At 35.6% G+C, this 14,017-nt stretch overlaps 1 protein-coding gene across 43 annotated transcripts in view; it reads right to left on the minus strand.

Moving 5' to 3' along the window:
* The window catches only part of Ptprd (protein tyrosine phosphatase receptor type D), a 2,211,569-nt gene that overhangs the window by 118,384 nt on the left and 2,079,168 nt on the right, over window positions 1–14,017 (minus strand). For 33 of the 43 annotated variants that reach the window (XM_029475787.1, XM_029475777.1, XM_029475748.1 and 30 more), the window contains 2 exons: window positions 11,093–11,302; window positions 4,577–4,737 (listed from right to left, as the gene is read on the minus strand). In XM_029475787.1, coding sequence (XP_029331647.1) covers window positions 4,577–4,737; window positions 11,093–11,302 — 371 coding nt within the window. The remainder of the gene's footprint in view (window positions 1–4,576; window positions 4,738–11,092; window positions 11,303–14,017) is intronic. The other 10 variants (XM_029475790.1, XM_029475789.1, XM_029475786.1 and 7 more) reach the window with 1 other exon arrangement.

A 14,017-nucleotide genomic window follows, 5' to 3' on the forward strand; every position in this document is an offset into this window, starting at 1 on the left:
TTATACCACAATGAAAAAACAGTACCAGGAATAATTTTTCCAACACCTCGTGAAAAGTAAGGCAATCGTGAATCTTTTTTATAAGAATGAATGAATTACATTTTAAGTCTTGGAAAAATATAATACTTGTGATTATAAATCCAATGTGCATGACCCTTCTGTATAGCTAATTCATAAGAGCATTTTAACTACTAGCCATTGAAATGACAGATATTTCCTCATGAGGGTGCTGCTTTCTGCAAACACATCCACTGGTCACTCATAGTTGCTTCCACCTGTGATGATACATTGACTATTTAAATATGCAAATGCTTTCCAGAAAGAAGTAATCTGAACAATATTCATTTGGAGGCAACAGATAAAGTGTTTTGTGTTGTACACAACAGGTACTACAGACAATGCAACCCACTGCTCAAAGAAAGAAAACCAAAAACTCACATTTATCTGTATAAACACACACAGTGAACGATGACAATGTCACACTTACTTTGTGTAGTTCTTTCTATCCTTAACTGTTAGGTGATTTACCTAGCAGCCTCAATTTAAAAATAACAAAGAAGCAAACAAATAAAACCACAACCTTTCTCACTTACTTGTTAACCAATGAGTTTATCAGAGACTGAAGTATAGGTACTCTCCTCTGGGTAGAAGAGAAAGGCTGCTTGAGCACTTACATGAAAGGATGGAGCGTGATCTAACAGAACATTTCTATGGGACAGCTTGATATAGCCGAATGTGTATTCCTATCTGTTTAAATATCTACATTTGAAGGCCTGAAAATCAGGCAAATGTATATCATAGGCCAAGATGAAAATGATAGTACATCATAAAATAAACAGCTGGAGGAAAATAAATTTAATATTATTGAACATGTATTCAATGTTGCTCCGTTTTGGGTACTTGGGAGACAATGAGAAGAGTCAGGATAATGGGTAATTATATAGAAAGGCAACAGTTCTATCACCAATAACTAGAACTTCAAGGCCATAGAAAGAGGGCCATACAATAGCCTAAACAGAGGGGGGAGAGGAAGCTTATCCATAAAATGAGATGATCAAGATAAGAGGAGTGGCCAGGAATGAGGCATGGGACTCTAAGGAGGGTAGGCTGCTGTGTGGCAGAAAGAAGAGACAAGCAGCTTTGACTCTGTGCTGGGTATTGACTTAGATTTCTTTATGAGGTATAGTGGCTGTAATGATATACTGATGATCATTTAGAAGTACATGTATGTTGGCGCTTAAAACAGGAGACTCTAGGAAAATTAATTTTAAATTAATTTTTAAAATTAAAAATTTTTTAAATTAAAAATTAAATTCCAGCTTTTCAGCTGGAAAAGCTAAAATTAGTTGTCTCATCTACTTCATGATTTACACACATATGCAACAGAGAACAAGGACAGAATTTTCTCCCTTCATGGGCTAAGCTATCATGTCCAAAGATGCCATTACTGTTATAGTATGCCTTGGCTTGTTCTAGCCTCATATTCTTCAGGTCCTTTCCTACACCATGCCATAAATAAAAATACACTATCATCTTGAGATATTTTTGCATAAGGTTATCATTTTATTTTAAAATATTTACTTTTTATGTAAAAAATGTAGGCTATATTAGAACTAATTACTAAGTTTATATATGCAGCTGTGCAGAGTAGATGGATGTGGAAGAAATGAGTGGCCTGGTGAATTGTAATTGTCAGGGGTGGATGGATTATGGGAACCTGGGTCTATACATCACAATGAGACACACACATATACATATAAAGAAGAAATAATATAAAACCATTCCTAGTACCTCTTTATGTTCTCAGATTATGGAACAGTATTATGAAAAAGCTCAACTGTCTAGTTCATTTATTTTCTTTGTAAATAATGAAATTTGGGGTATTGGCCAGACTTTCTAGCCCTTCAGCCACAGCAGAAGTTGACCTTGACCACAGGGCTCCTGATTTATAGCCCAGCGTTTTCCTAGGCCTTGTTTGCATCTCATTATTGAATTTATATGTTGAGTCACTGCATGAGTGAATTATGAAAATCTTTGCAAGGAAACCCTAGTAAGAAGTATGTGTAACACTGTAAATCTACCATTGTAATTTAATATTCTTTAGACACAGTACATGGCTTAGAGCCCTTACAAAGTTTCAGTGACAGTTTTGTCACTGGTTATCAGTGTATTCTAGATAGAAATTAAGAGAATAAAAAATTCAAATGAACAGTAACATAAAATAGTGTCCTTTTCCCACATCAATAAAATTGTTAAAGAAAGTCTCAAAGCCTCAAGTTGTTGGGTAAAATACACTTATTAGTATGGCTAGCCATCCATGGAGACTGATTCTTTCAAAAGTGAAAGTGTTGTGAGCAGGAGTAAAGATAATTTTAAAGTCAGGGTGGCTCAGTTCTGGCTTTCGCCATTGAGATCTTTACACATTATCTGCATAGAGATGTAAAATATTAATATTTTCCTAATTATAGTAATAACAACAATACTTTTATTTTGGCTTCATTACCAATGATCTATATGTAATTGGGAAAGGCACCTAAAAGAGGGAGTGAAGTACATATTATATAATTAACTTTGCTCAGTATCTAAGCTATAAAAGACACCATTCATTGAGTACAGTTTTCTTCTTGAACTGCCTCATGATAATCAGGAAGAACGTTGTTGAGTCTACTTAAATTTCAAGTCAGGAACATTTTTTAGTGCTGAAGCAAGCATTTCTATTTCAGAAATGCTCCCTGGCCTTCAGATGGCTAGCTAAATATACTCGGCATTCGAGGATGTATGCATTTTCCAACAATCACATTAGACGATGCTCACATGTGCACATGCAAAAATGCAACTTGTTTAACAGAGTCATGAAACCTAAATACGATACTTCCTCTTGCAGGATTAAGGAATATTATAGATGAGCTGGTTCTTTTCAAGCATATGTAGCTGAATCAAGGCAAATGTAATTATAGTTTTAAAAGCTTATCAATGTTATAGTTCTTAATTGTATACATTTATGTAATTAACTTACATATACAATAGGATTACTTACTAATTGCCTCACATATCATAATAAAACATGACCTGAAAATAATCCATGCATTTCTGCTCATTTTGAATATCAGAAATATCATATGACCTGGGCTAGAAATGGACCTGTGAACAGTTTTTTTGTTTTCTTGATGTTTTTGTTGTTGTTGTTCTTTTTGTTGTTGTTTTTCTGGCCAGATTCCAGTGTAGGGTGTGGTCAATTGAATATCATCCAGATAACAATGAGAAGTCTAATTTGGACCTTTTTTTTTCAAGACAGAGTTTTCTTGGCTGTCCTAGAACTTGCACTGTAGATAAGATTGGCTATAAATCTACAGAGATCTGCTTGCGTCTGCTTCCAAGGTGTAGGAATAAAAGGTGTTTGCCACTACCACCAGGGTCTAACTTGAATTTTCATAAAATCTATTCTGTCTCTTAGGTTACTACCTGTAACCTAGGTTACAATGAAGGGGACCAACTCCAGTTTGTCTTACATAGGATTCATGACTGACTTAGAACACATGGGCTTCAACTTTCTCCTACTTTTGTATCTTATACAGAAGAGAGGTGAGAATATACAATGGGCTCCATATGATGCACATTGGTAATATAGGGATTGGTATGAGAAGGCTCAAACCATCAACTAAGAGCAGATTCTGTCATTGACCACTGCTTCTCTATTATTCTAAAGCTTGAGCAATTTCATGGTGGCAGTGATCTGAATGGATAACTATGCACATTTATCTCCTTCTTCCTAACCCCAAGATAGAACAGGCAACTTAATGAATTATGATTATGAGTATTGCTTTGTCTTTAATAATTTCAACTTTTTCTCCAGGTTGGAATGAATAGAATAGATACTTAGTTCTTCAGAGAAGGGTTAGAAATGATAAGGAAAAAAACAAAACAAAACAAGCCTATTCTATGGGCAAGGGAATAATGGTAGAAATGACAAGATGCTAATCGGGTTGATACTGAGATGTATGAGGACTATGGTTACAATTTGTTTCAAATAGAAGTCAACACTTTCTGATCACCTCTTCTTGAACACTGATGCAAATTTAATAGTGAATATTTGGAATGAGAGTCAGAAAAAAATGGGAAGGAATTCATTCTCTAGTTCTTTTTCTTTTCATTGTAAAAAATCCTTAAACATTCAGTTGTATTTGCTAAACCACAAGAGACAAATATAGGGAAACATTTTAGCACAGGTACACATTAGATTTATGAAATCTAAACATCTAAAAACCAAATTAAAGCTTACATAGAATGGGTTGTTTAGGTTGTAGTAATATCTCGCTATTGTGAAAACTGGTCATCACAGGGCACTGCAGAAGATGGGAGCTGAGAGAGTGGATGTTTACAGTAAAAGACCATGCCACTAGCTCAGTCACCTCAACTTGTATAAGGCATGACAAAAACATGTTTCCAATAGTAGTTACTGGGCTGTCTTCAAATGTATAAAGTCTACCACACAACCACAGAAAAATAATCTATTCTACTAAGTCAAGGTAGAATAAATTGTCTTCAAAGTCACAATTAAAATATAGAGCAGACCTACCTTTTATAAAGAAGAATAGCAATCACAATACAGATGATAAACACCACTGCAAGGACAGGACCTACGACCCATATCAAGCCTTCCTCTTCATCTGTGATTGGCTGTGGATCCAGATCCATTGACACAACAGGGTCGGAGTATGGGCTGGTTGCATACATCTTCTGAGGATAAGCAGAGTCCATTTTAGTTAGATAATGTCTTTCTGAGGGGTATCTTAAGCACTAAGATAAGACAAAAATTATGATATATATATTATGACAGCCTGATGAAGTAATTTTACTGGGGAAATAATGGGAAAAGAGGGATGAGTTAAAAGGAAACAAAACAAGCATGAGATGAAGAAGGACATTCTACAATGATGGAAATGAGAGATACATAACGAAATCATTTTAAATGGTATAAATGACTTCAAAGGTACTTTATCCATGGAATTTACAAATACAATTTTATGAGTCTAAAATATCAATGAGCAAGCATCAAAGATGGGCTGACAATGTTCGCTTCAAGAGTCAGCCTTTTAAAGAAAATCCCCAACAACAGACACAAGAAGCCTTCTTTTGAATTGTTGCTCATGGTTATCCAAGAGGTTCCCTGAACAAGCTTCTGCTCTTTCACTTCCTTTGGAAGTGGAAGGTAAGTTCCAATTTCTAAAGACACTGGCACTAAAGACAGGGGACTCAGAGTACATGAGCTGGATCTGACCTGAAGCATTAGGCCCTGAAGAATAGTACTCAGAGTACCAAAAGTTTCTAATGGAGAGAAGCTTCTAAGGGATGGAAATAATCAATAGTCCCACCCAGATGTGATGCCTATGAACCACAGCAACCAACATGGCATGATACCTCTAAGGGTGCAGTAGTAGTATGGATACTTTGGTAGTTATCAACAACACTCTAATTGGACTTCAGACCTCTTCAAAAGAGAGAAACACACCTGGTACTGGAAACCTAGCCTACAATCTGAAGCTAGGGAAGCCATAGATTTTGAAGCCATTTCTATAACAGTCACTTTATGAAATCAGCATAATCCCTAACTACACTCTGAATGTTTATCCTATTATCTACAGATAAAGTTGTTCTCATCCCTCATTGAGACTCACTGTAAACTTCTCTTTACGGGAGAGAAATTCCATTGCATAAACCAAACCAAACCAAACCAAACCAAGCCAAACCAAACCAAACCAAACCAAACCAGAAACCCCCATGTACAAATGAGAGCAAAATGGAGCATTGTCAAGCTCAGTTTCAACTGACACATTTTCAACACTCTGCCTACACCTACAGCACAGGGATCACTGCTTGAGAGGGAGCACCATTAGTGCAATGGCCAGAGGAACAGGAAGTTTCGATGAGACTGTGTTCCCTTAAAATGGCAAAGGAAGTATATTCATGAAATTCTACTAGTATAGCTGTCTAATAAAAGACCTGAATGAAAAAATATGATACCAATAGACATGTTAATGTAGAGGGAGGGGGAATCTTGTAAGGCTTCTACTCTGTAAAATATATTAAAGGAAACTAAGGAGACATCGTGTTTTCTAGGAAAGAGCACATGAACTGGTCATCCAATACCAAAAGGACATCCTATATCAAATGATCATCTCTGAAAACATTCATACAAGTAACATTATATCGACTGCGGAGGTTATATATATAGGAACACACACACACACACATACACACACACACACACACACACACACACACACACACTTGAAAACAATGATAAGAAATGAGGTCATGAATTTGAGAGAGAGTAAGGGAAAAACATGGAAGGTTGAAAGGAAGAGGGAAAAATAATGTAATTATATTAATGACAAAATACTTTTTAAAGGCATTAAACAACATTCAATGAGCACATATACTGTAGTAATATATTAATTTCTATGTGAAAATAAAGATGGTAGACTTATTCCCAGTCCAAAAACTGAGTCACAGTGATCTGAAATCCAAGCAATTTTGGTTGATTTTAGGATATTTTACAGATTTTTTGAGTTAGGTCTGTGAAAGCCCAAGGAACTATTCCAATGGGTAAGCAGAAACACTCTGAAATCAGAACCTCTGTGGTTCTAAGATCTTAGACATGAGACAATCCATGTTATGAAGCTACAAAGATTTCCCACAGACGTGGCAAACATTTCTCGAGGAAAACAAACCAGTGTCTAATGTAATGTTAGAACACACTAGCCCTTCTCAGAACTCTACATATCCAGGGCGTTTAAGTCTATAGTAACAAGGGAGCATGCTAATCTTAAAATTAGAAATCAAGATATATGGATTTGATTATACAGATTTTGGAAACAGAAATCATCCAAACTTAGAGGGATTTAGTAGCTTCTATTTAAATTTATGACAGCCAACCAATTAGAAGTTCATACGCTTTCTCCAAGAGGAACTCTACCACATACCTTCAAAACTCAGTTACTCAATAAAGAATGGGCCTCCTTTCTGTAATGTCCTATTTCAGTCTATTTCATCCCATTTAAGATGAAGCATTTTCTTGACTCTGCCCTTTAAGGTTCTTTGTTCTACTCTTCTAGTCCTCAAGTCAATTTACACCCACTGGCTGCTGGTGTCTCCTGCCACGTACGCATCTGTTTTCACTCAACTGTGACCTGTAGTGTTATTTTATCACTTACAAAAACGAATTGTCTTTCTTCAGCCCTTGGGTTCTTAGTGTCTTTTACACTTGCCTCAGTTTAGCAAGACTTAATAACTAACTCCCTTCCTGACTTTCTTGATTCTGTATTTCACCAGTTTGTTCCTAATCTTTTAAATTGCAGGAACCCTGTGAACTCATTGTCTGACTTTAGGGCCCAGCATTCTTTTCGCTCTTTATAAGGCCAGGAGGTAAACCGGTTTTAATATTTGAATATCAGAGACTTTCATTTTCAATTGCCTGGACATTCAGGTTCAGATGAAGATCTTCCCTTCCCTTGGCCTTGACTTCCTTTTCCTTAAGTTTGCACTGTGAAAGGAGACTATAGGTTTGATTTTATCAATAACCTAAGGTCAAACTTCTGGTCTCATTAGTTCTCTCTTGTCCATACGCAAAGTCCGCATTTGATGAATTACAACTGCTATTGAAGTTATCATCCTAACTTGGGACTGAAAAGCCTTTAAGAGGCTTTCTGTCAATTCCGCTAGGAAATCTGGATACCTTACTATGGATAGCAGAAGCCTTAGCACTTTTGTTTTAAACATTCTTACCAAATTTAACAATTCTATCACAGGGAGTTTTGTTGCTGTATCCTAAATGTTCTATCCTTGCTAATTAACATATCTGCAAGTTCTATAACATTTAGCTCCTAAAATACAACTACTTTCCAAGGACCTACTTATACATTGTCTTATTCACTGGAGGAATTCAATCCTAACAAACACTGGATAAGAACAGAACAATTTTATTTAGTAATTCATTTCTTACTTAATGACCTTCATGAGATTCTGTTTTTAAAGACTGTGTACATATATTTTGTTTTGTGAGATGAAAGTAAATTCCTGGAAGATTTGGGGTATATATGCTATTTGTGTTTATTTGTTCAAAGTGGCTAGCATTCTACATCGTATTTAGAAAGTTCTCAGCAAATTTTTGCTGAATAAAGTAAATGAGACAGGATAACATCAACAACAAAGGCTCATATTTTCAAGAGGCTGTGAATGCTTATACCGGAATGGATATAATTTGTTTAAGATAAGCAAATTTAGTTAAGTTTTTAACCTCCATTGTTGATGAACATGCCTTAAGGCACATATTTTAAAGTTTAGTACAAGACCAACAGACCAGCAGAGAACATGCTCCACTTCATACCTGAACTTTACTGTTGCTTTCTATTTTATTTACTTCCCAGAACAGAGGTTAAAATGACTTTCAAGATTTTCTATCTATCAAACAAATGAAAACTCAGTATATTTTTTGATCTTTCTGAGATGTAACTGAAAGCAGGAGAGGAAGGAGGAAGTCTTGGAGCATGGATACACACACACACACACACACACACACACACACAAATAAAACATATATTATATAACAATTTACATAAAGAACAGGGGATAGAATTTATATATCAAAGAAACTTGATTCTTTATATGTTTGTTTTGGTAGGATCTCTTTCATTTTTTTGGCTAATCTTAAATTGATATAAGTATTTGAAATTCTTTACCATATGGTTTTGAGATAATAATTGAAATGTTAAATCACAATGGAAATGTAAAGAAGGGCTTTCCAAAGTAAATGGGAAACTCTAACTTAAGTCAGGAAAGAGATCTAAGTTAAAATGAAAAGAAAGCAGAGGCATAAAATGATACCAGCCTGATGGAAAGTAGAATTTGCTATGTGGGACAAACTAATAGAAGAGTTTAGACATTATACCATTTAAAACCAGTTTCTGATATTATTAATAGGAAGCAACAGATTAACAAAAATTCATTGTGACAGGAGGTAAAAAACAGTAGAGAAGTGTTTTTTGGTTCTGAAAAATGATAACCAAGAACTGGATTATAGCTATTATTACTAATCAGGCATAGACACGTGGTGCTTCCAAATGGACCAAGCCACTACAAACTGGACACAACTATCTGCTCTGAAGTGAATACTGGCACAAGCACACATGACATATAGGGACAATATTGTTAATATAATGAATCATATTGAAGATCAACAACATGTTGGAGAGGGCCCTTAGACCCTAGGGGGGAACCTACTACAAATTATTCCAGTAAATGAACACAGTATTAAATTGACTCCTAATGACTCATCCTTGGATTCATGTATTAGTACATCTCTCAACCCTCATCAGAGAAACTTCCTTTTCTAGTAGGAGGTGACTAACATAAAGACCTAAGGTCAGCATGCAAGATACTAGCCATAAAAGGGACATTTATATCATATATCAATTACAACCCCTCTCCTCAAGGCTCAGAGTTTACCATGAAAAACTGAAAGACTCAAAGATAGTGGATAACTACAAGGAAAGAGTGTTTTCCAGATACATGAACTCAGCAGTGAAAGACCTATGCATCTCAAACAAGACAAAATCACAGCATGGGAAACAATGTCCCACCTGTAGATGAGAAGTTATTAGCAAATGACTTCCATTGGAGAAAACAGTCAGTTTTCTTCAAGAAAGCAGAACATGAGAGCTGCCCATGCTCCAGCAGATGGCAATTGGAGATAGTGAGAATTACGAAACTAGAGGGATACAGACTTCATCAGTAAGGAGACATCTGGGCATGAATGGAAATCCTTGGGAGACAGCAGACTCCATAGTGCCCAAGGAAGACACCATCATCATTCAGTAGGATTGGGTAAGATTTGCTAAATTCTGTGGTTTACCCAAGTGCTTTAAGTGCATCATCAGGAACATTTCTAGAATTATATAAAGAAATATCCTCTCAAGTATCTATTTCATTTTTAAAGAAAAAATGATTTCTAATGTCCTATTCCCCTGATACTTTACTAAAAGATTCAACTAGATAAGACAGAACATCCTGATGTACTGACATTCCAGGAAGGCTATCAAGTGATATTTATACCCAAAGGTAAATGAGGCTACTTTTGTGTTCTGATTTTTTCATAGGCTAATTCCTCTAATCATCTGAAGAGAAGCCCTGCTGTACAGAAGAGCACCTGATACAAAGACCTTTCATAAATTGTGGGCTTCTTGTATAAAGAGAGCAGTTCAACTCACTTGTCAAACCTGTCAGATTTAAGCCTTGATTAGGACACAGTTAGGCATATACCTATTAAATGTTAATGTGAACTGCCACTTTATACATCTACCTTCCTTCCAGTCTACTGTTTCTCCCCCCTTTTTCTTTTATTTAAAGCATTCGAAGTAACTGAAGCATAAAATGACATAGGAGGTAGTTGGATTACATAAAACAAGACAACTCATTATTTAGAGTACCTTAGGAATTCTCACTCTTATTGAATTATTCTGTAACTTTCTTGGATTTTCACTAATAAAGTCACTCATACTTTCTATAATTGAAGAGGCTGACTGTACTTACTCTCCCTAGATTCACTGTCTGGTGAAGCTGGATAGAAGCACTGAGTATTCACAGTTACAGGAGAGTAAGTTTAGTAAATACTGTAGTCCATGTTTTCAAACATGCTATTTGAATAACAGAGGTTGTTGCTTCCTACTAAACCATATAAACCATCTCTAGGATCATATAACTTTAAAACAGTATTTTAAATGCAAATCAACTTAAACAAAGAAGAGAGAGAAGTCTTAGAGATTATGAAGAAAATGCTACACTGTTACACAGAAAAGTCTGAAGACCTATGCTGGATCAATCTGGTACATAACATGGGAAATTCCTTCACCTAAGAGGCCATTTTATTTACAATGTAGTATCATGCAGAGCACTCAGTAATTTTGTAAGGACAAGCAACTCAATGTTATACTTCCATTAATGACATCTGGTGAGAAATACTTGGGGTATGTTGCAGGCATATCCTCAAATAAACATGCACAGAAGTAGGAAACATAGGACATCATAATTAACTTACAGACTCTGCATGGTCCATCACTGCTAACACAAAGAAGACATATTCTTGTCCACTTTGGAGTTGTTTGTTCGTAAATCCACCATAATGTTTGTCATCCCCCAGGGTGAACTCAGTGGGAAGGACATCAAAGTGAGCAGCAATATATGGCTTTAATTCAACTTCTCTTCCATAACGAATGCTTCTGCGTTTTCTAGATATCTCCTTAAGCAGCTTAAGGGAAAAGTGACAAACAGAAAGAAAGAAAAAAGAAACATAAACAACCAACTTCTTGATGTCTTAGAAGAGAAATTAATCCAGGGCTGGTAAGAACCTGATACAATTGGTTCACCTTTCCTGCAGCAGATCAGCTCAACTGACACTCTTGTGATTTTCAAATACTTGCTTCCTCTTAGATAAGATGCTAAACTGATTTGCAAGGGCCAGAGTATAAACACAGGCCATTAGACCTTCACTGGAAGCACACATAATTTCCTACAGTAATAAAATTCTTTAAAAGGCCAATGCAACATCATGTCCTGCTTAAGGAAGCACAGTTTGATACACAAAAGCCTCATGAGAGATACATGACACAATTAGTACCAGTCAAAGCCATCAAAATGCTAAAATATGATATTTTTATAGAAGATGCCACCATTTTATTGTGGGATCATATGATGACATTCTCTAAAGTCTGCAGAGATGGAATCTAATGAGTAACTTTGATTTGCCAATTCTAAGATGTCCTCATCACGCATTTCCATGTCTGGCTTAGCTTACCTCTTTCTTAAGCAATTTCGAAGAGATTCTTGATTTTTTTTTAACCACTGAGTTGACTTTCCTATAATCTAGCTCTGAGGAATAAGTACTTAGACAGGTGATATGGTCAGCAGGGTAGGTAAGAATTAATTTCAATATCAAGAAGTAAAGAAAACACACACACACACCTCTTATATTTCTAAGGAAAAAAATCTAAAATTAATGTTTAAATAATTTATTGCTTTTCATTGTCTTTCTTTGGAAGAAAATCTCACTAATGATATGAGAATTGATTTTGAAACAATGCACAGTTATTTCATAGAGTCTAATTGAGAAATGGCTTCGATTTGTCTTGGGTGATTTTTGAGGAAAGTGCTCATGTTTTAATGACTTTTCAGAAAGAACTTTTGTTTAACTGTTGGTGAAGAAAGGGGCATGTGTCTGAGGAGACACTGGACAAAGTCTTTGTATCTGAGGGCAAACCTAACCTTTATCCTGGTCAACAATGTTAAAGGACTTAGACAGATTGGGCAGCAAAACTATTATGGTTGGTTTTTGTGCTGGAAAAGATACAGTAAAGCCAAACTGGTGAAATTTACTTTGTACAAGGAAATACTGTAAGAGATGGAGGAATAGATAGTCCAGCAGTTCAGTGCTCTAGCTGCTCTTCCAGGAGACTTTGGTTTGACTCCCAGAATGCAAAAGAGCAGTTTACAATCAATCATACAGGAACTAACATGCTCTTTTTGCCTCTGTGGACACCAGCATGCATTTGCTGAAGAGTGGCACATGCAAGCAAACACTCATACTCATAAATTAAAATTTTGAAAAAAATCAAAGCAAAAAATGATGGCACAATCAGGACAAGACTCTCAAGAAAATGGTTATTGGTCTTCTCTAAACTCAAATGGTTCTGTCTGAAACAACAGGCAATACAGTGTTTTACACCAAGAGTCCACTAATGTGCACAGCTGATTCAAAAACTAATAATGTGGAAGATAGGCTTCTGGCTATGGAATAATTTGTTCCTAGAACATGTATCAGTATTATTTAATTTATCATGCTCTAAAAATGTCTGTTAAATTTTGAGCTTATTGCTACAACTAAAATTATATGAGATTTAAGGCATTTATAGAAGTTCAGGGAATTAGACATGCTCTGGCAAATGCGGATCAAAATTTATGTATCTATGTAGAAATCCAGGTGGGCCACTCAGTGATATTCCATCTTCTCAGTTGAAGGAAGAGAAAATTTTCTTTTGTTGTTATATATAGGCTTACATATAATGATGATGATGGCCACATCTTAAGCAAGTACTTATTGGGTACCAGATACTTTTCCAGGAAGCATATATTGGCTCCCCACAACAACCATGTAAAATAGATTACAATTACAAGTTAGATTACAATAGATTACAAGTTAGCAAACGGGGCATGATAGAATGGTTCCCTGTATGAATAGGCTTGATGGGTAACAAAAAATGAAACCCATCCATAGGAGAGATGAATATGAGAGATTTTCCACCAAATTTTTACACAAAATCAAGAAATCTAATGCCATGTTTGAGTGCTGACCATTTGAATCATTTTTATTCAATTAGTATGTAGGTTATTTTTGTGTATCTGCTTTCATTAACATAGATGAATACCACCTTTCCTTTTCCTAGATTTTTTAACATGCAAATTATAAAACTCTTGATGCCAAATAATTAATATAATATCATACTTGAAGGGTGACTATTAAGGCTATTGTCAATGTTCAGTATATGATAGTCTATGTAACCCTGAGGAAAATATACTACAGATGCTATGAATAGTCTTTTGAAGTTGGTCAATCAAAAGCATTTACCATCAGTTGTTTATGTGACTCTATTTCTGCTTCTACTTCACTGATCAAACCCTACCTTAGTTCTGTTCACATTTCAGATATAGGCAGCTGTCATCATTCATCAATATCATTCCCATGATTACAATTTGCTAGGGTTTATTTAGAAAAAATAAAGTAAGTGCCTTGGGATTAAATATTAGAACAGTTTGGTCTTTAGGTCCAGTACAGTCATTTGCTGAAGTTAAATCTGGAATCGGATCCTGCCTCCAAAAAGTACCCGTTAGGATGCTTCCAGTGTTAAACTTTAAATAGTTTTAAGTTTAAATGATACCAAAGTTAGTCACAGTGCTGAAATGATAGCCA

The sequence above is a fragment of the Mus caroli genome, chromosome 4, assembly GCF_900094665.2.
Source record: "Mus caroli chromosome 4, CAROLI_EIJ_v1.1, whole genome shotgun sequence".
In the NCBI taxonomy this organism is placed as follows: domain Eukaryota; kingdom Metazoa; phylum Chordata; class Mammalia; order Rodentia; family Muridae; genus Mus; species Mus caroli.